The 22,684-nt window shown below is 35.7% G+C and overlaps 1 protein-coding gene across 1 annotated transcript; it reads right to left on the reverse strand.

The window, feature by feature from the left end:
* Window positions 1-2,805: 2,805 nt before the first annotated feature.
* Window positions 2,806-22,684, reverse strand: Pcdh10 (protocadherin 10). Its single transcript, XM_076865257.2, has 5 exons — window positions 20,057-22,684; window positions 18,348-18,406; window positions 17,710-17,816; window positions 9,782-10,087; window positions 2,806-2,846 (listed from the first exon to the last, which is right to left on the reverse strand). Exons 1-5 carry the CDS (start codon window positions 22,682-22,684, stop codon window positions 2,806-2,808), a joined length of 3,141 nt encoding a protein of 1,046 aa, XP_076721372.2.

Below are 22,684 nucleotides of genomic sequence, written 5' to 3' on the forward strand. Positions count from 1 at the left end.
TGAATATATTAGGCTCTGTGGATACTTTTCCCAATACTAACACAAAGATAACTTGTTATTGAATTTTGGTGAAACTAAGCATATTCCATTATTTCATTCAATCTAATAACATAAACTTTAAAATACAGACAAACTAATGATCATTTAGAGTCCAGAATAGCACTAACCCTTGGGTGGTAGTAACTGGAAACAGGCTTAGTGGACTTCTTGAGATACTTATAATATTTCAGCTACTGGACACAGTACCTAGAATGTTTCAGTCCTTGATTACACAAGGGTTTTCGTGTTGTGACAATTTCTTGAGATATATATACTCTTATGATTTTTGTAGTTTGTTACATACATTTGATATCTTCATTAAAAAAATAAAAATATTGCAAAGATTGTGTGCTAACTTTAACACTGTCTTCAATCAAGAATCAAATAAATTACTCGTAAATATAATAATTTGTGGAAAACTATAAAAATTTGAACAAAAACTAGACAATCAACAAGAGCAGAAAATTCATCTTTAAAGAAGGAATATTGTTGTAGTTGTGTTCAAAATAAACTTTAATTAGCACATGCTGAAATATTAATAGATTAAGCAATAGGATAGCTGGATTTGCTTTAAAACATGTAAATGAACAGGCTGTTATGTTAGTGTTTGGATGAAACAAATTTGCCCAAAAGTTGATCAAAAGCAGAGAAGTACGCTAGTCTCTGCTTTGACAGCTTGAACGTTCCAAAATTTAAAAGAATGTTTAAAAATACAACTTTGTGAATCTCTATGAATTCTGTATATGACTGCCCTTAATGGCCACTGCTCTTATCAATTTATTAGAGATGAATCAAGAATCAAGATAGAACTACCAATAAATAACCTTCCATATAATCATCTGATGCATGATTCTTAATATTTACACCGTCAGAATTTTATACCACTTTTTCAGACTGAACTCCAGGTTTTTTCTGTTTCTAAGAAGAACATAACAGAAGGCAACTGCCAAACTATTACATGAATTCTCATATTTAGATACCTATTCCTATCACTATTTAGATTAAACCTCCTTGTGAAACATTTAGTTTACCTACATCATCAGGTATGTATCATCATGATAACTTCATCATAGCTACTTCTTCTGATACCATCCTTAACAGAAAACATTATGATGTACTGCACTTTAGGAAATGAACTCTCAGTGAAATAGTTAAATCTCATATGAGAAAGACCCAACTATCCTGCCCCTTTCCAGGGTGCATCAAAATTTAATTCAGAAAATATACATTTGTAAAAAATCTCACTTATATACTACATTCATGATTAAGTGTTTTCAAAGACATTTATTTGAAAATTATGACAAAAATAATTACAAATATGCTTTTATGGAAAATGCACTATCTAATTTTTAGCTTAAAAGTTTTTTATGTGTAGATGAGTCTTAAAATACTTGATAAACTATATCTCAGTTTCCAGCTTATGTAAAATATATGTAACTATCCAATATAGGCAAGATTGCAATCTAGTGCAAGGGTAAGATTCTGGCTAATGCCAACCTTCAGAATGGGGAAAGCCCTACTCAGGACAACATCTTTACTAGCAGTTCAAAATAATGTCTTCCTTGTAATCCATAGTACTGGAACCAGAAACCTATTTCTTCTCCAGTGTCATGGTTAATTTGCAAGTACTTAAGCACAATGAACTGGTCCTCAAAAAATGCAATCCAGACCTTAAAAAATAAAAGAACAGACTAAAATGGATACAAGTTTCTCATCCAGTGCTGTATTGTCATTTTAATTAGCTCCTGATGACAAAATAGCCATTAGTTAAATAAGTTTATTCTGTGTCCAACATAATCACATCATGTTTTCCACGGGTAACTGATGGAGATAACTAAAAATTAAATAATTTAATAATGTTTTGTGTGGAATGTATATGTGTATAAATGTATTCGTGCAACTGAAGCATGAAGCTAGACCATAGAAAATACATTTATAATCACTTATTGAACTTAATGATTTAAGCTATCATAGATAGTTTAGAATAACACTCCATTGTATGTTTATAACTTTATAAAAATTAAGGTCAAATATTATCTCTTCTATTCATATTGTTAAGAAACTATCTCTAAAGAAAAAAAAAATGTAACCAAGTGCCTTGTTATTTAACATAGGTAATAGTATGTGTACAATGTTATGTAATGAATTAATTATAGAATCAGATGGAGACCTCTGATTTTTATCTGCAAAGTTTCTAGCTTATACTTCATTTATATCCATGCACTAATTACATCCTGAAATTTAGTGTTTTAAAATCTCCTACACTCTCCTCATCTAAACTGACATAGGTCAAACTTCTTAGTTATTAGGAAGTTTCATTAGGCCTTAGTATAAAACTTCAAAGTTTTTTAATCTCTAGATGAATAAAAATGACTCATCTTGTACTGACTTTAATCTTCATTCAATAATATTATTTAATACTAAACAACAAATTTCACAGTCCAAAACAGTTTCTAAGCTCTGATATCTAATGATGCTCATCCCTATAAAAAAGGATCTCACACACAGACTCACCCAAAAAAACTCTAGAACATTGAGTATTGAACAATGTTTAATGATATTTGTAGGCAATTCAATTTGTATTTTCCAGGATTATTTACAATATCTTTATAATTTAATGCATTTAAATCTGGACTCATAAATCTTCAGTAGGATGAGCAGGAAAAAATTCCCAAGTAGATATTCCTTCTCATTGAATAATGCTAATATTTTAATTGATAATCTTCTTTTGTTAGGCTCAAATGATGAAAAAATGCTTACATGGGTTTACTTCCAATGTACAAAATAAGAAAGATGATTAAAATGATCTGTAATATAAAATGAGGTATATGAAAATATTAATATGCTAAATGTTAACTCAATAAAATGAAAAGTACTTATGAAACAAACTGCTTTAAATAAAAAAGACTCATACTAAGACTGCGGATATTAAATAAAAATACAAGTAGCTTTTATCTATTGTCATCTTTTTATCTTAAGTGATGATATTTTATTTAACTATCTGGGAATTCAAAGCTATAAGTAAAGACCATGCAAATAAATCATTGCTACATTGGAATTAAGTAAGGAAAAAAAAGTGAAATAAAATATATACCTTTTAGCTTCATGCAAAGATGAAAGATAAGAGCTAATGTATGAAATTGCTGATAAATAAAATATGAAAAAGAAAGGTGATCTCACAGACAAGGTAAGAAAGAAAATTAAAAATCTAAGACTCTTAAGAAATCTGAACAAATTTAACACCTCTGTATCATATAAAATATATTTTGAGGGAAAAAATAAGTTTAAAATTTTTAGGTATTGAAGATCTACATTATATTTTAAGTACTTAGATACATATCAATATTTGAAGGAGTTCAAATTCTAATTTCATTTATAAAAATCTATAGGCATAGATTTTCAGATTATGCTAAGTGAAGCTAGCCAATCCCTAAAAAACAAATGCCAAATGTCATCTTTGAAATAAGGAGAGTACTAAGAACAGAATAGGGGGAAAAAGCATGAGAAGAAGATCACCATTAAACAGGGACGAGACGAGGGGAGGGAAAGAAAGAGAGAAGGAAAATTGCATGGTAAAGGAAGGAGACCCTCATTGTTAAACAAAATTACATATAAGAGGAAGTGAAGGGAAAGGGGAAAAAGAAAACAAGAGAGAGAAATGAATTACAGTAGATGAGGTAGAGAGAGAAGATGGGGGGGAGGGGAGGGGAGGGGAGAGGAGGGGAAGGGGAGGGAGGGTAGTAGAGGATAGGAAAGGCAGCAGAATACAACAGACACTAGTATGGCAGTATGTAAAAAGTAGATGTGTAACCGATGTGAACCTGCAATATGTATACGGGGTAAAAATGGGAGTTCATTATCTGCTTGAATCAAATGTATGAAATATGATATGTCAAGAGCTTTGTAATGTTCTGAACAACTAATAATAAAAAAATAAAATAAAATAACCTATAGGCACTAGTTAGAGAATACAACTAATTTAAACATATTTTAAAAAGTTTTGAAAGCAAAGAAAGTTTGTTTGAAACATTTAACAATGGTATGTGCATGTGCCCACAGACATGTGTGAAAGAATAAATGAAGACGGTGGTATTACAGAAAAATCAGGTATTTTTTTATACGCTCATTCATCTATTTTCATCACATAATTATTTAGCATTTATAATATGCTTAGCTGGGTAGTGAGTCTAAATATGCCAAGGAAGTAATTTTGTTGGGAGAAACATATTAGACCAGAAGCAGAATTTAGCAAAGTTAATAATTTGTGAGAATACTTGCAAAAAATATTTCATAATAAATAATGGTCATGTAAATCTGTTTTTAGAATATAAAAGTCTGGTTAAACCATGGGTCACATTTTCAAAATAAGGTCAATTCAATTTGTTGTCATATTAAAATGATGCTTTAAATATTGAGAGTATAAAAATTGGTATGTTGCCAGAATGAACCAGGAAACTGTTACTCAACAAAGAAACTAAAATTTCTTGGATACGAATTAGTTCCAAGTCCTTCAAAGGCACAGATTTTAAGTGACATGAGATAAGTCACAGGAACAATGTCCTACCAAGTAAAAAGCAAATTGCTCACAGAAATGGACAGATGTGAAAGGGAAAGCGCCATTTCCTACCTGCATCTCAGAAGAATTTTTATAGCCATCACTTTGTATCATGTTAGTTGAGATAGATCATTACCCAACAACTAAAGGGAAAAAAAATATAATATCCCATTTATCTAGAGGTGGGGGGGGCAGCTACTGGTATTGGTTAACTGGAATAATGACATGAACTGTAAATAGATTATAATTTTTCAAAGAAGTAAAATATGATTCAGAGAACATTAAATTCTCACAGTAACAAATATAGAGACTGGAAATAAGGTTTGGCTTTTTTCACTGGTCGCTATTTATCATTTGCCTCATTCTCATTGGTTTGAGGTAATTAAACTCTCTTGATTATGACAGACTTCCTCATAACCCTGAACAAAGGAAGTCAGTAGACGAGTAGAAGGACTCGTGTGAGTCTAAGACCAGAGATCTGTCGAAAGAAATAAGCTGAAAATGCAATAGTTAGGGTCACAAATCTAGATGTGTATGAAGAAAAGTGGGAAAACACCCCCCACCCCGAAATACCAGATGACAAATAAGTGTCAAAACTTGAGGGAAAGTGGACAGAAATTAACCTAATAGAAAAAAAAAAAATTCTAAAAAGGCCTAAAATAAAAGTACTTCTTGGTGGACTCTCACACAGGATGGTCATGCTATATTATGATATTGGAAGAACAGACCTACCCAAAGACAGCACTACTCGGGGTAGACAAATATGAAGTCACTATCAGGAAGAAAAGCCGCTTCACTGTGAATTATTGATGGGCTCTTAGCACACTACTGAGTTCAGTACATTACGAAAACTAACAGCAGGAACAAGATGATGAGGAGATTGGAGAAGTCACCCCACATGGCATGTTCTACGAATCCCATCAGCCAAGCACCTGAACTGCTCATGGGCATCAGATATAGATGCCTGGAAGAGTTTTCTCAAAATGAGGTTTCCTGAAGAGTCATATTGTCAGCAATATTTTAAAAACGATGTTTCAGAAATTTGACTTCTTTTTTCAGGATAGGGGCATTTCAAACTAGATCACAAGTTGGCAAAAATAAAGTTAGATCGATAGCCGATATGTTTTGGTGCACATGAATTAGTCTAGACCTTACATATTGTGAAGGTAGGATGGGCTATGATACTTTTCACTAACTGGTTCCTTGTAGTCCTACAATTCAAGAAAGTTCCACGGATTTATAAATTTCAAAGATCAGCTGTCAATGTAATTGTTCACTTTACTCAAAATATGATTATGGTATGACAATATAAATAAAGAAAAACTTTTCACAAACATAATTTAGATATAATTTCATTGATTATCTCATGATTAACTGAAACATCAAATGATTGATTAATTTATTGGCAAGAAGTCAACAAATTTGCAAGCAACACATCATTATCTATTTATTACTGCATTGTTTAAGCCAATTGGAACTGAACATACTCATTCACTGACAATATTCTTAAGATGTGACCTACAAAATGTAAGGCCAAAATCAAGGAAAATTATTTTTGACTATTACTTTAATTATTGGGGTTTTTCAAAATTATATAAATTGCATTGGTTTTTATCAATCACATTCTTCAACTTAACCTATTTTTCTATTATTGGCTGAGATTATCCAAATGGCTTATGTATAATGCACTGTTGTCATTTGAAAGACTAAATTATTTTAAATAAGATATTTGTAGTTCTAAACAAATCCCTGAAAATACAATAGGATTTTAAAACTCCAGAGAACATTTTTATTTCATATAAAAACTATTATTTAAAGTTGAAAAGCAATTACTAATTTTAATTAAAAGTTAAAATAGTGTTTTATTATATTTTTCAGTCTAAGAAAAATGAAAGGTAAAACTAACTAAAACTAACATTTTTCAGGTCAGTTTAACTAACAATTTTTAGAATATGTGGCTTTATTTTACATATTTGAATTTATTTCCTCAAACTTTCTATGTCTCCTTTTCCAACAAAAATAAAAAGAGGAAGCTCATGATTAACTCAGAAAATATTGGCTGATATGTTTAAAATGTTTCATTTGATGAAGTGAGACTTGCTACTCTTCATGGAAAAGAAAACATGACTGTATTTAGGCATTTGGTTAAATGTAAAGTACACTTTTTAAAGTGTGAATATACCTAATTTTGTCTACGATTTGGCTTATTATAGTTTTGAACTTTAACAGATGTATAGAAATTAAAATTTACTGGTATAGACAATGATCTCAGTTATATTTTTAGCCATATCACCGTTTCCTTGTCATCTTCATATAAATGACAGTGGCAGTCTTATTAGGCATTTTAGAGCTTTACAAAAATAACCACATATACAGCTACTTTCTAAACATCAAAATGTATATTATGATCATTATAAAACGAAATACATGTTCAGCAAAAGAAAAACAGCAACCTCAATAATTAAACATTCTGATTAAAAGCAAGTAATTAGTGTCAATTTTTAGCTTCTTTAATTACATAAGGGACGTGCTTTTTAATTTAGAATATGAGAATATTTCATTCCTGATGATAGATGACACAAGTATTAAAAGTTATCACCATATGAATCGGGGGTGCAAAATGGTCAGGAAGAGAGAGCATGGTATACATTAGATTACCTAATTTGATTAAAATTGACTATGTGTATTAAGTTGGAGCTAAGATGTAATTTTACATATAATTCTTTGAGTCCAAGGTAGTAGTATAACAAAAAAAAATTTACATGATTAATATTGTATGAAAAACTACGAATAATTTCATGCAAACATTTTTCTGCTAATTTTCCATTCAGGTCATAGTTTAACCCAAACCCTTAAGTTTGAGCAGTATAAGCTGGCTAAACTGGCTAATAAATAAATAAATAAATAAACAAATAAATAAACACATACACACACACACACAAACATATGTATATATACACTTAAATATATATTGAAAAACTAACTTATTCTGACAAATATGTCTGCACAATATGCAAACAAATATAAATTTACCTGGCAAAATACAAAATTCATTCAAAATAATAAATTTAAAATAATAAGTTCATGATTTCTAGAAACACATATAGGCTAAGAAATTTCATAATCCCTAAAATAAGTTTTCTAAATGAAAATACTAGTTTCTTAAGATGTAGAGAAATATGCATTAAAATATATGCAGAATTATTACTTTATTATTAGAGTTGCTGTGATTATTAAAAAAGAAAAACTAATCAGTGGAGTAAGACATTTGCAGATATTTAAAATTCTGGTTGTACATATAAGGGGCAGGCTCATTTTCTACTACATTTGAAATAGATGTGCCAGATAATGTATACTGAAAGCAAATGCTTGTTTTTTTAAAAAATACAAATTTTGATTCCTGTGAATCCTGTGCCCTTTCTCTTTTTGCCTTAAGATGACTGATTACTTGTTTTTATACCATGTATTCTGAAGTGAAAGAATACTGAAATATGCTGGTGAAAATTTGGAAAAGTATGTAAAAATGTGGATGTGTAACCGATGTGATTCTGCAACTTGTATTTGGGGTAAAAAATGGGAGTTCATAATCCACTTGAATCAAATGTATGGAAGATGATATGTCATGAGCTTTGTAATGTTTTGAACAACCAATAAAAAAAAAAGAAAATTTGGAAAAGTTCTATTTTCAATAACAAAATTTTAAGTCCAGAATTCAGTTTGAGAGACAAGGACTACCCCATAGTCTTCACCTATTAAAATCTGATTGGGGCTATTTTAATTCACCCTAATATGTATGAATGTGTAAATTTCAAATTGCATCTTAGACTTCTCAGTACTTATGTATTTGTGCTCTCCTAATACAATATAAATTTTAAAGTTATATAACTTTAAAAAATAAAGCCAAACAAATATCAAAGATTTATAGGATGATGTAATGTTTGGGTTCAAAAGTGCTAAAGTACTACATCACGCTGGAGTAGCAGTACTTCTAAATAATTTTAAAAGCTGAACACAGTCTTGCACGCAATGCATATGGCTACCACTGCCATCACGATCCATGCATCTGATGAAAGACCCACGGGTTAATCCTATAGCAACTGTCTATTCTCATTACCAGTCTAAACCAGAGCCTCCTGTATTCAATGTCTGCCTTTCCCCTTGTACATCTGTCAGGACTCAACTCTATCCAGCTTTTCCTTTCCTTTAAGTTTCTAAACACAAAAACAAACAAAAAAAGTTTTTCTTCCCATTTCATATTTCCTCAGTCATAAAAGACACAATACATCTATAATTTGTGTCATCTTTGGCGGCTAGTTCAAAGATGAACTATATATAAATATATATAAACTAGAAGATAAAGAAAATATGTAGGAAGGATTTCTAATGCAAGATGAAAGTCATCTTTTGATTGTTTTTCACTTTTATTAATTATTGTATATACAGTTTGAATAATCAGTAGTAGTTATCCACAAACTATTTCTATGTAGCAGAGAATGATGGGAAAATTTCATTCCCAAGATTCTGAAAGGAAACATAATACAGAATCTCAAAACCTTTTTATTGTTCATAATGATTGTATAAAATAATCCACTTAGAGAATAGGGTCCTGATATTGAATGAGCGGAGTTTAATTAGCAGTGTCTGAATGTTAGAAGAACCCACTGTTCTAAACCCTTCAGGGATATTGCTGTCCTGACATTCTTCCATCACAGAGTACCTCTGGTTCTGATCAAACTTGAATCCACACCAAGATACTATCAAATCATTTTAAATGAAATGACACCTGAACCGCTCTCTAGATACCTTACTACCGCAAAAGGATGATTGGGTGAAAATCCTAACATCAGTAAGAAAAATGAGATAAAGATCAAGAGAGAAGTTTTTCCACCATAATTTAACCCTTCAACACACAGCAATCAAACAAGCAAGACTGCCACATCCTATAGAAACGTGAGGAACATTTGAAACTGATTTCATCAAACGCAAAAGTTGTGCTTTACTGTTGGTCCACAATGACGCCCGGACACAGGGACCTGTCTTCCAGTTCTGTTGATTTTTCCATGCTGCCTGTGTGCAACTCTTACGTTCATTTCTAAACGGAACCTGAATCCTGTTTTTACCAAGAGCAATGGTGGACTGTATTTCTCCCCAAGGTAATATTTTTACCCCCTTTTGTGTGATACTTACTCAAATACGGTGGTTTATAAGGCGCTCGTGTGTTAGACAGCAGTCCATCCAGCTCCTTCCTCTCCAGGGTGCTGTGTAGGGCCTTCTCTTTGCCAAAGGTGGAGAAGGACCGCTCTGCTGCAGGCTGGGCTTCTGGAGTTTCAAACACCTCAGTGTCTGGAACAGAGTCCATGCCGGGAACATGCAGATTGCTGCGGTAATCGGCAGCCTGGCGTCCATCAGAAGGGACAAAGGAAGGCATCCAGCACCGATCTGAGTGGCCCAGGGCTTTACATTCTTCGGTGCAGTTGGAGAAGAGATCCATACCTGTAAGCAAAAGAAAAAGGAAAGAAAAGGAAAAAAAAAGAAGAAGAAAAGGAAGAAAGAAAGAAAAGAACAAGGAGAAACTACAGGTGTATTCCTTCAATAACAGGACCAGTTAGTTACTTAGCGGTAAAGATAACAGGTAGCGTCAAAAGTAATGGGTGAGGGTATATGGGTAAATGCTTAAATTGAAAGGAACCAAAGATCTCCTTGTTATCAGTTTTTTCATCATTTTTAAAAGAGAAGAGATCTGCAAATATAAGGGCAAGACTTGTGGAAAAGATACCTCTGAAAAGGATGTTTTTAAACCAGTGGAAAAATTGGGACTGGGGGGATGGACATGTTTGCTCTAAATTATTCAAAGAACCAGGAAATGGTAAATAGAAAAGGAATGCATATTTTTTTTTAAAAAAAAAATCTCTTGTGAAGTTCATAACAGAGAAAAAAAATGCAGGTATAAAGGCTTCACAATCCCTAACCCCTAACATGATGAATCAGCTGCCATTTTTTTTTTTTAAACAAAAATGGAAGAAACATGCTAAACTCTATCAATGATATTTAGGTTATAGTATTTACACCAGAAACGGGGAAATTCAACAGAAACATGGCATACACATTGATAAACCAGTAAATATCAGGTAGAAACAATACTTCATGGGCAGCTAAAAGCACATTTTCTCAGATTCTTAGGAAATGACTTTCTAAAGGTATTTCTCATTGGCACTCTGGTAATCCATATTACTACAAATCACTTATTATTTACCACCTTAGACAAACCCAGAACAAATGGCTGTAATTAGTGAATCCAAGGTAACCAAATGCAGAGTGAACCAGCTGCGGATACTATTGACAATTACCTTATTACTTGTCCTTGGTTGTAAATACTTGTCCCAGTCAACACAAAACTACTTACTAATCCTATAATACCATAATTTCTAAAGACAACTTCAGACTTCATTGTTTCCTTAGATTGACAAGACTATTAATTAACTGATTATGATCAAGAAAGCTCATCTAGTTTCTTAAACAAGGCATAAGAATTTTTGAGTACTACAGAAAACTGTTTGATATTCATTTTGATATATAACACTACAAAGAAAAGCACATGAACAAAAATACTGTTTTAATGTTTTTCTAACCATAGCAACATATTTACTAAATATGTTTTAAAACAAGATTAATTTGAAACAACCAAAGTATGATTTATCTCTACAAAAGAAACTCTTCAATAAATGTCAAGTAAGGAAAAACTGGGATTTTTTTTAAACCGACAGAATAATATTTACCTAATGAACATACTTGATTATTACTTCTATAAATACAACAAATGATTTGAGCCCTTAAGCAAGTATTAGTTTTTAAATGCATAGCAGTATTAAGTTATATATTGATTTATATATGTTTATTAGTATGCATTAAGGTTTTTATGAATAAAAAATAATTTTTCAAAATTCTAAACATTCTAGGTTATCTATAAATACTTTAGAGTTGAGAACACTTAATTATATAAATTTTAAAGAAATAACACCAAGTCTTTTATCATATATTAATCTCACTATCTAATGACTTCTTTGTTTTAAATTAAACTGTGCATAATGCCTAGTCTGACTTTGATTATAATGTTCCATTGATAATTGTCATGCATAAGTCTGGAAATAAATTACTGATCAGCGAACTGTTGAGGAATAAAACGTGAGCTGAAGCTGGTATTAAGGAATCTGACTGAGAACAGCATGTAAGACATGTAAATGTTTCACTAGACACTTGAAAGAAGCACAGTTATTTATCCTATTTCTACAAGAAGATATATAGAAAGGAAAAAGAGAAGAAGAATGTTTCTAGTACATGAATTCATAGTACATAGGTAGAGACCCAGAGAGATTTTTATTTTGACATATTGCTGTAAATGCTGCCTCTTTAATTGTGTGATACAGAAAAAGGGCTTTTTTCCCCATACAGAATAAACTACCATAAGAGTAAAATTACTCTGAGCAATTACTTAGTGATTTCCAAAATAAATTTAAGATATTAAATTTCAATAGCTGATGGAATTATATTCAAATTTAAGATGAAATTGTTTTAGTAGATCTGGTCAAGTTGGACCCTAATGCAAAATTTGCAATTAATACAATTTTTCTTCATGTGATTGGTATATATATCATTTTAAAATTTCCAAATAAGACCACATAAGATCTTTTCACATCTTTTTCTGTACCCATGCTCAAGTACTCTTCTAATTGTGAATACTGCAGTCTCACACAGAAAATTTTAATAAACTATTATGTCCACATAAAGATACTGCTTTATGATGTCAAAAAGTACTTCTTGGTGGAAATTATTTTGCAGGAAGTTTACACTCAATTATGCTCATTTTTTTCCCTCTTGCAACCCTGGTTTTCTGTCCATGTTAATTATTACAGATTGGTTAAATTTCCTTAGTTGATGTAATAAGGTTCTTATCAATTGAGAATCTGTACAAAAAAATAGATCATGGGCATAATAAAAAGGGAGGAATATATGAAAATATTTTGCTGAAGCACAAGTCATTGAAAAAAGGAAGAAACCTGAATATAAGGTTTTTAATAAATTTATGAATTAATCCTTTTAGTGGAATTTCCTTAGTAATAATACATACAGGTTTACATAGCTAGAATGAAAGACGAAGTAGTTCACATTGTGCCTGGTGTTTTACTAGCTTTATTGATAAAACAAATGGATCTATTCTCATAAGGAAATACCAGACACAGAAATGAAAGTAAACATAACATAGTCAATAAAGTTCAAATAAGTAACAGAGAAATTAATTGAAATTGGATGGTTTTTCATTTTTCATTTAGATATATAGTTTGAGAGCCAAATAAATGTATCACATTGCAGGGGTCCTCACTGTAGGGAGCTATTATATGACTAATATTATTCTTCTATCATTTATCATTAGTCTCATTAAATATATTACCACAAATGCCAAATAAGTAGGGATATATTTAAATTTTAGTGCACTGGCATGTCAGATATTACAGTATCTATGACTTGTTAGAACACATACTTTTTACTTTGCTCTTACAATCTTTAATAGCTCAAATTGAAAACTTAAGACTTAATGTTTAACATGATTTATTTTTTCATTCAAATGACCTTACTATTGAGCCTATAGGATTTGTAGAACAGGAAAAGTACAGGTCCAACTCATTTTTGAAACTTTGCTAATATTCAAGAAATGTCTAAACATATACTTTTTTTTTTACTTGCAATCCTTTTTTCCGCTTATTTATTTTTCCAGTTATCAGAACTAATCTGTTCTGCAAAGCATGACAGCTGACGTGATAGACTGCCTGTTATGCAAAGATATATTTAGATAAATTTTAAAGGACATATTTTTAAATTTGTCCCTTAAATCAGAGGAAGTGGATAGTTCCATTGAGAACAAATTGTGATTTCAAAAATATTAGAGTTGTATTCAAATGGTGCTGGCTTCTAATGATAACAATAAAAAAGTACATGCATATTTCTTTATCATGTAACATGCCTTCATTAAGAATGGTAAATGAGTTTTAAAGAAACCAACCCTCATTTTTTGAGGAAGTTTCCATTCTTCCCTTAACTACCTAATAATGGGAAACTAAGAAATACTAATAATAATTACAAGCATTTCTATAATTTTAGGCAAAGTATTTTTTGAAATAGATATTTATAAATATGTTTATAAACATAATTAACTCATGAAAAAATAAAGGCATATCAAAAATTTGTCCCCACTTATCTTTCAAAATAGTTTTCTCTACTTTCTGTCAAAATTTTGTCTTTCATGTTTTCCCCATTAAAACTCTCTTCACATTAAAAGTTGTAGTTCAGAGGTTCAACAGAAACCTAAATAAGCTTTTGTAAACAAACAGTGTAAAATCATTTTATTTATAAAGCTAAAAGCTCGTTTGCCAATATCTAAATTCTTGTTGGAGTTAGGAAAGTGATGTTTGTACTTCATGATAATCCAAGAGTTCTCCTCCTGATATTGTAGTGATGTGTGTCTTAATATATTAATTTGAAAGTTCTGACAATCCAAGTCACTTTACATTTTAAATTTATAGCCAAATATTGACCCTATATAGTGTATGGATCTCATAATAGCTGCATAAGGACTAAACACACTTAGTAGATAAATTTCTTTACAAATGAAAAAAATTTACAAGAGAAACTTAATAATTTTTAGGCAAAGTATAACAAGTAACTCAATCACTTGTCAGTTCTCCTCTTCAACATGCTTTTTTAAAAGAACAAATTCATAATTAATTCTAATGCTATTTATAGTATAGGCATTTAATAATTGGTAGAAAACTTTCTCTAGTTATATTTAAAATGTTTAATATACAACTAAAACTGTTATATGCTAAAATAGAAAAATCATCTTTTAATCTAATAATTTAATAATAAGATTGAAAATTTATATCTTTAAAGTCCACCTTTTTAGTTCTTCAAGCTGTGATTAATCAGTTTTTCCTCTTGTGGTGGTTTATGCCTGCATTTACCACATCTCCTTGGACTTCTGCCATACCTAACCAATACATCAATAGTGTGCTGAAAAATAAATGGAAAGCACCTTGACAAGTCTATAGAAAGAAAAGTGGCACAGAGCAGTGGTCAAGACAAGGAATTTCACACATGGAGCCAGGTGCAGTGGGAAACTGAAAAGCTTATGTGGTTCTCTGTGCAGCTGCCTCCGTGCTTAAAGCCCTTCTGTGCACAAGACTGGTGACTGCAAATGGCTTAGAAAGGAGAAAAGCAAGAAAGCGAAAAAGAGAAAGAACAGAAACGAAAACTATTCATAAAAGAGTAAACAGAAGGCATATTCAAATAAATAAATATGAAGTAACACTGACACAGGAAAATAAAAGTAAGTAAATAAAGAAAAAGGAAGTTTGAACAGGTAAAGCGCTAAGCTAAATAGTGTGGATTCTGTAGTATGAGATGAGCTACAAACTGCAAGGAAGAATTCAGAATTTTTATCTTTCTAATATTATTTTTCCTTGATAATTTAATCTTCCCCATTTAAAATGTACTTAAGTGGGATTTGCTTATTGGTAAGATATTTTCATATGATAGTTTAATCTTCCCCATTTAAAATGTACTTAAGTGGGATTTGCTTATTGGTATGATATTTTCATATGCTTAACCTGGAAATAGAAGGGTTATGAATTATATTACCCCATTTTGCAAACTTGGAAGATCATTATTATCTGGCTTTACCAACAAATAAAACAGATTTATTTGAAGCGGGCTCAACTTTTTAAAAATATTCTAGCTACTGACAGTGCAATTTACAATATACAACATCAGTATGGACTGAAAAAGTCATATATTGAATGCATTTAATTTTCTATATTTAGGACTTAAAAAATAAAACACTTAAAATCATCCTTATAATAAAATTAAACATATTAAATTTGATCATAATTGAACACACAAAAGTACAATTACTTACTATAAGTGCTTTATTACACCTAAAACAGCTTTTAGTGTGCCCAGTAGGTTATGGTTGCCCTGTAACTACTAATGAAGTACACAAATGGATTGGTAATTCTGTAATTAATACTTTTACATGTTCAAGAGCTTAGGAATCAGAGAAAATTTACCATTTCAATAAAGAAAAAGAAAAACTGGCTTTTTCAAATGTTTTCCAGTAAACACTTTATATTTTAATATTGCTTTAAATGCTTTGACATCTCAAAGAATTTGAAAGAAACATTACCAAAATGGAAATACTGAGTGCCTTTATAATAAAATAGCTAGTGGGAAGACATCAATAAGAATATATTCCCATCTATCTTCCAAATTTAGCCCTTTCTGCAGATGTTTATTGGTTTCTCGTTCTTGGGTTAGGTTATTATGGCTCATTATGTCTAAGGGACTAAACTAATTGAAATGTTCATTGAGATTGGAGTGCTACAGGAAAAACAAAATGGGGTGGGTGGGAAAGGAGAAAAATGCATTTAAAAACATGTAGCAAACATTCCTTTTTTATATCAGACACCTTGTTTTAAAGGGCGGGTAGTTAAGTTGGAAACTCCAAAGAAAGACTAGAAATGGACAATTCTGCATGTATCTTTTTTTAAAGATAACAATCAATCATATACAATATATAGGGCAAAAATGAAAGGGACTTTGTACTTGCCTATAAACTTCTGGCAAGATCTGGTTTGTTGTCAGGTTCCCAGACACTAAATAGATGCTCTGTTCACTTAGCGTGAAGGCCCGCAAGGGGCAGGGACCTCCGGGGATTCTTGGCAGTTCTCAAGTCTCATTAGGTCTGCATATTAATGACTTGCAGCAATATAAAGAGACCCTTGAGCAGCCTTTTTCCCCTTCATCCTGCCTGGATTTCCCAAGGCTAAGGCAGCCTCAGACACAGCACACATTGGCCAAGTGAGAGGCTTGTAGCAACCACTGCTGCCAGTCCACCATGGGGTGTACACTGCCCTTTGACACACTGCCTCAGCACCGTTCAGAGGTCGCCCAAGTGTGTTAAGGAATGGATGCTCTCGAGGAGTAATGCCACCTTAAAATAAAGATCCCATCGCTCCACGCTAGTATTACTAACCAAAATCAAGATCAAATCTCAAGAGAGCTGAGAGGAATCCAGAGATAGTCCAATGATGAATATTTTCTAGAAATATTATAACAAAAATCAACTAGCCTTTCCTTTCCCTTGTGTGTCAGATAAACACCAAATTAGAAGAAAATAGTTAAAAATTCAACAAACACCCTGCCTAGGTGAAATCCAATGAAGTAAATAGAAAACCAGAAGTTTATGAAATTTTCCTTTTAAAAAACACACTTCATTTTTTTTTTGGATTAGTAATTAGAACTAACAGGTAACTATAAAACTTAAAGGTGGAACTTATGTAGAGGAAATTAAAGCAGAATACAGCGAACAAAAATATTATACTGCAATTCTCATCAGTAACTATCAGGAAGCCCACATACAAAGACACTCAGAGCCAACTCTTAACAGAACACAAAACCTGTGGAAAATAGAAGGAAACCCAAAATGCTTCAGACAACATACATTACACATGTTTACTTGTGTCCTGAAGCTTAACAACTCAAGATTGGAAACCCTACTTTCAACCCACCATGACTCACATTCCGCTTTCCTTCCTTCAGTCCATACTTGGTGGAGCACAAAGTACATTACTATGCAAGGAAGGAATTTGGATTCTAGACCCCAATCATCCATTTATCTTCTGTGACCTTGTACTGGTCAATCAATTTCATTCATCTTCTGAAACCTCACCCATAAATAAGTCTAATAATACCTTAATTAACTGAGGACTGAGGACTGGACCAGATGAGAGATCTATGGTTTTCTCTATGCAATATAATTCCACTAAAGAACATTACATATGAAAGATATTCAACAATGATTTCCTAATTTCACCTCTCCAAGGGAATTCCACGTTTTTATAAACCTCTTTGAACCTACAACAACAACATAAGATGACATCATCTTTCTGTTGAGTTGTCAGAATTAAACTGACAGAAAGTTACCTAGGACACCATCTTTTCTAGATTCATTTGGGAGGGAAAAAAAATCAAAGTCAGTACTTAGATCGCCCTTTGATCACACTTACCAGCTGACTGGCCGCGGTTGGTGGCATCATGATCACTATCTCCCTGCTCACTGTCTCCATGACCACTGTCCTTAGAGCTTACTATGTCAGCTTCTTGGAATGCAGAACTAGAAGTACAAAAATGCCAGTATTAGAATAAAAAAGGTGAAGAAACACAGAAAACATTCTTCTGCCACCACATGGTCACAGATGTGTGCTGCAGACTCACAGACCTCTTGGTTGGCTTTATTTCTGCATAAAGTCAGTTTTTATAATCTAAGCCTACCTCTTTGAAAATTGATCATGGCCAACTTCAGTACTTAAGACACGTAAAGTTTAGCCATTATTCTATGATTGGAGTAAAATATATCTTTACATCTCATTCATAAAACAGATGTAAATATACATCTAAAAGTTATGAAAACTATCACAAGCCATGTAAGCAATTTATACTGACAAAAACATTTTGTGAATTGTATACAAATGAAATATGCCCTTAAAATAATGTGTTATATAGGAAACACAATATCACCCGCATTTTTGCCCTGCCTGAATTTAAAATACTTTATATTTTAATATCAAATAGTATACCTACTTTCTACATTTTTCTAGGTAGCAAATTGTCCAAACACCATGCTAGGGGAAGAAAAGGTCCATACCTGTTAACTCGGCGAGGTCTGTCAACTAGATAGCTGAGCTCTGCTCGCTGGTGTTTAGTCTAGGAAAAAAAATAAATAAATCAAGAGCATTTGAATGCTAAGGGTTTAACGTATAGTCTGCATTTGAGGTTAGGAATAACATCTAGTTTAAGTAATTGTGTATACTTTTATGAATTTCCAACCTTTTCTGAGACCTCAGCCTAGTGATTGCTGGGTAAGGGCAGGGAAGATACAGAGACGTTTGGGTCCAAATTTCTTTCAGTCAGCTGTAAAGGTTTAAAAAACACTGGCCAACTTTAGATGTGTTTTCTTTTTCCTTTTCTTATTCTTTTCTCCTTTTTTTTCTTTTTCTTTTTTCTTTTCTTTCTTTTTTTTTTTTTTTTTTGTAAGAGAGAATGCAATTGTCTTCAGAGCTGGGGCTCATGAACTATTGTCACTAACAGAGTTAATCTAGTTATACTCTGCAGACTTCAGTGGCCTAAAACGTGTTTAGATGCATACTGATTGACACAAGAAAAACAGCACGCTCAATAAGCAAAAAGTTTGGATATTTTATGGAATTATTTTGTTGTTTATTTTCAAAATGTGCTTTAGATACAAATGAGCTGTACAAATATATTCATGAAAGTCAATGAGTAATATGAGTAATACCTAAGAGTCAAATAAATAAAATAAGGAGCTATCAAGGAGTTCAAAATCCTGCCCACCCCCCTCAATCATCTCCCTCTCCAAAGGCCTTCTGTATTCTTCTCTCAGGCTCCACCACCCACACACCTTTTCCGGTCCAAACTTTTACAGGAACCAACTCCATTCTCCCCATTGCCCCCCATCCAACTTTGCCACTTCTCCATCTTTTAAAAATAAATCGGAATTGACAAGCCAAATTCTTTGATGAAGAAAGCCAATAGTAGTGATTTATCAAAAACAGTGGCAAGAAGGTGATTATTAGCCAAAAAATATTTAAAACAACAATTGTTGAAGCTTTCCTTTTCTTTACTCTTACAGGGGTTTGTGCCAAAGCAACTTCATTCAAATTCACACTGTGTGGGCGTTCGGCTTCAAGAGCGTCTGTAAATGCTGTCCAGAACAGAACTGAAGGCTTTTTTTTTTTTTTTTTTTCAACCCAAGTTCAGAGGATAAGGATCTAATAACTTGTTCACCAAAACATGCATTCGAGTTTAGACAACTGTGTAAAGTTAAACAATTTATAGCTTACTTTTACACGCGACTGAAAGTAGCATAAACAAAGCAAAATAGAATCAACTTTATTAACGTCTGGGACAGAAGCGAAGAGCAAAAGACCTTTGCCAGGGCTAGCAAGCCCCTCCCCCACATTTTCCTCTCCCTTCGCGCAGTTTCCCTAATAGCCCCAGGTTTCCAAGAAGGGAAGGGGACGACAGAGGGTTAAGATTTTAAAGGAAACATGGGAGAGACAGAGGGAGGGAGTTTCAAGGTGGCAAAGCACCAGGGGGAGGGAATGAAAATAAATGTGGAGGGGTGGAGCGCAGAGAATTAGGACCAACGCGAAAGTTGGGTTACACACGGAGGAGTGGGAGAGGGTAACCCCACATCCAGGACTCCCACAACGATACAAATAAGCTAATATCCTAAATATAAATACATAGTGCACCAGAGATACAAGGGCCGGGCTAGAGGAGGCTTTCAGATGGAGGAGATGAGAGATGGTGGTCCTTTCGCTTCAGCCTTACCTCGTTGGACAAAATGCTTCCATTGGAGATGATGTCTGGTTGCTGGTCGGTGTAACCGGTGACGATGGCCCCACAAGGATTGTGCTCAGTGTCCGTACTCCGAGAAGGGCTGCAAGGCTTAAGGAACATCAGGTCGGTCTTAGCAGATTCTGGGGTCAGGCAGACCTGGTAGCAGTAATTCTGGTTGTGGTGATGGGAGCCAAAGCCCCCGGACTCCTCCACGGGCACCTGGGCAGGGTTACTTGGTACATTGGAGCTCTGCACCAGCATTATGTCCGACTTGCTGAGTTTCTTTTTGCGTGCCCGGGCTTGGCGGCCACAGCAGGTCGAACCCCCGCCACCGCAGCAGCAGCAGCACAGGCAGCAGTCGCTGGCCAGACACGTGTAGATGTTGAGCTTTTTCTCTTTTTGGCAACGTACGGCCAGCACGATCATGGCCAGCAGGAAGATGAAGGACACTGAACCCAGCGCAATGATGAGGATGAGGGTGAGGTCTAGCGAGGTTTCTCCGCTGCCGGAGCGGCTGGGGCGTTGGTGCTCCCCTGACCCGCCGCTTCCGCCCCCGCCCCCGCCCTGGGGCTCCACTGCGCCATCCACGAGTTGAACCACCAGGGTGGCAGTGGAGGACAGGGGCGGCTGCCCGTGGTCTCGCACCTCGATCACCAGCTCATAAGGCCGCTGGGGGTCGCGCTTGGTTGGAACCCGGCGCGCTGTGCGGAGCTCCCCTGTGCGCCAGTCCATGCGAAAGAGGTTCATTTCATTGCCCCGCACGATGCTATAGGTGAGCCGGGCGTTCTCGCCGTCGTCCGCGTCCACCGCCGCCACGCGAGTGAGCAGGTAACCCGGCTCCGCCGAGCGGGGCAGCACTTCGCGGGCTGGAGTCCCGTTGCGCCCCGGTAGGGGCGCCACGATGGCAGGGGCGTTGTCGTTCTGGTCCACTATGAGGATATTGACGGTGGCGTTGCCCGCCAGCGCCTGGGGGCTGCCGGCGTCCCGGGCTTCCACCTGAAAGCTGAAGTCCTTAAGCTGCTCATAGTCGAAAGATCGCAGAGCATACAAGTAGCCATTCTCAGAGTTGATGGACACGTAGGTGAAGACGCTCATGCCCTGGATCTGGCACTCGAGGATAGAGTAGGCTAGCTGGGCATTGGCCCCCTCATCGCGGTCAGTGGCGCTCACCGCATAGATGTAGGCGCCTGGCACGTTGTTTTCGGTCACATACACGTCGTAGACCGGCTGGCTGAAGCGCGGCGCGTTGTCGTTCACATCCGACACTTGGACCTGGATTGACTTACTGGTAGAGAGCGCCGGCTCGCCCCGGTCCCGGGCCACCACGGTAAGGGTATAGGAGTCTCCAGCCTCTCGGTCCAGGGGGGCCTCGGTCACAATGGTATAGTAATTTTTGAAGGAAGACTTGAGGCGGAAGGGCACGTCCCCCAACAGCTCACACTGCACTTGCCCATTCTCTTCCGAGTCGCGGTCGGTCACGCTGAACAGAGCTACCACTGTGCCTGGCGCCGCGCCCTCGCTCACCGCCTCCTTCACGGTGCTGAAGCTGATCTCCGGCGCGTTGTCGTTAGCATCCAGCACTCGCACAAGCACCTTGCAGTGCGCAGGCACAGCGTTGGGGCCCAGGTCCTTGGCTTGTACATATACCTGGTACACCGGGCTCTCTTCGTAGTCCAGTTCTCCGCTCACCTCTAGCCGGCCGGTGCGCGGTGAGAGTCCGAAGAGCTCCCGAGCCCGGGGTGAAATGTGGCTGCTGAAGGAGTACACGACTTCACCGTTCTGGCCCTCGTCGGGGTCTGTGGCATTGAGCTGGATCACTAGCGTACCCGGGGGCGAGTTCTCTGGTAGGGACACAGTGTAGACGGGTTGGTCGAAAGCGGGCACATTGTCGTTGGAATCTAGCACTCGGATGGTGAGTAGGGCCGTGCCGGTGCGCTGCTGCTGGGGGGGCAGGCCTGCTCCCCCACCGCCTCCTCCTCCTTCTCCTCCTCCCCCTCCTCCCCCGTCCACCGCGGTCAGCACGTAGCGGTGCACCGCTTGCTGCTCTCGGTCCAGTGGCTTCTCTAGCACCAGCTCAGCGAATCTGTTGCCATCTCCCTGGGTCTGCACGTCCAGGGAGAAGTAGCTGTTGGGGGTGATCTCGTAGTCGCGCAAGGAGTTGGTTCCCACGTCTGGGTCGAATGCGCTCTCCAAAGGGAAGCGGGTGCCTGGCGTGGCGCTTTCAGAGATTTCCACAGTCAGGTCTGGCTCCGGGAAAGAGGGAGGATTGTCATTTATGTCAAGCACCTCAATCTCCACCCGGAACAGTTCCAGGGGGTTCTCCAGGAAGACCTCCAGGTGCAGGACGCAGGAGGGGCTCTGCTTGCAGATTTGCTCGCGGTCGATCTTCTCGTTCACGTACAGCACCCCAGTCTCCAGGTTGAGGTCCAAGTAAGGGGTCCGTGAGTTGGCCACCGTCTGAAACCCGCGAGCTGAAAGTTTTGTAATGTCCAAGCCCAGATCTTCAGCGATATTCCCCACGAAAGTGCCATGTTCCTGCTCCTCTTGTACGGTGTAGTGAAGCTGGGAAAAGACTCCTTCCACCATCCAGAGCAAGGCAAAGAATAATAGCACAATCAT

This window comes from Callospermophilus lateralis, chromosome 8 (genome assembly GCF_048772815.1).
Source record: "Callospermophilus lateralis isolate mCalLat2 chromosome 8, mCalLat2.hap1, whole genome shotgun sequence".
NCBI classification, from domain to species: domain Eukaryota; kingdom Metazoa; phylum Chordata; class Mammalia; order Rodentia; family Sciuridae; genus Callospermophilus; species Callospermophilus lateralis.

What these genes read in the sequence shown, in the direction of transcription:
- Pcdh10 (XM_076865257.2), bottom strand. Translation starts at nt 22,684, where the DNA reads ATGATTGTGCTATTATTCTTTGCCTTGCTCTGGATGGTGGAAGGAGTC. An exon ending in AGACCTCGCCGAGTTAACAG is followed by an intron (nt 17,817 to 18,347) that starts GTATGGACCTTT and finishes TTGTACTTCTAG; the next exon opens with TTCTGCATTCCAAGAAGCTG. An exon ending in CAACCGCGGCCAGTCAGCTG is followed by an intron (nt 10,088 to 17,709) that starts GTAAGTGTGATC and finishes TTTTGCTTACAG; the next exon opens with GTATGGATCTCTTCTCCAAC.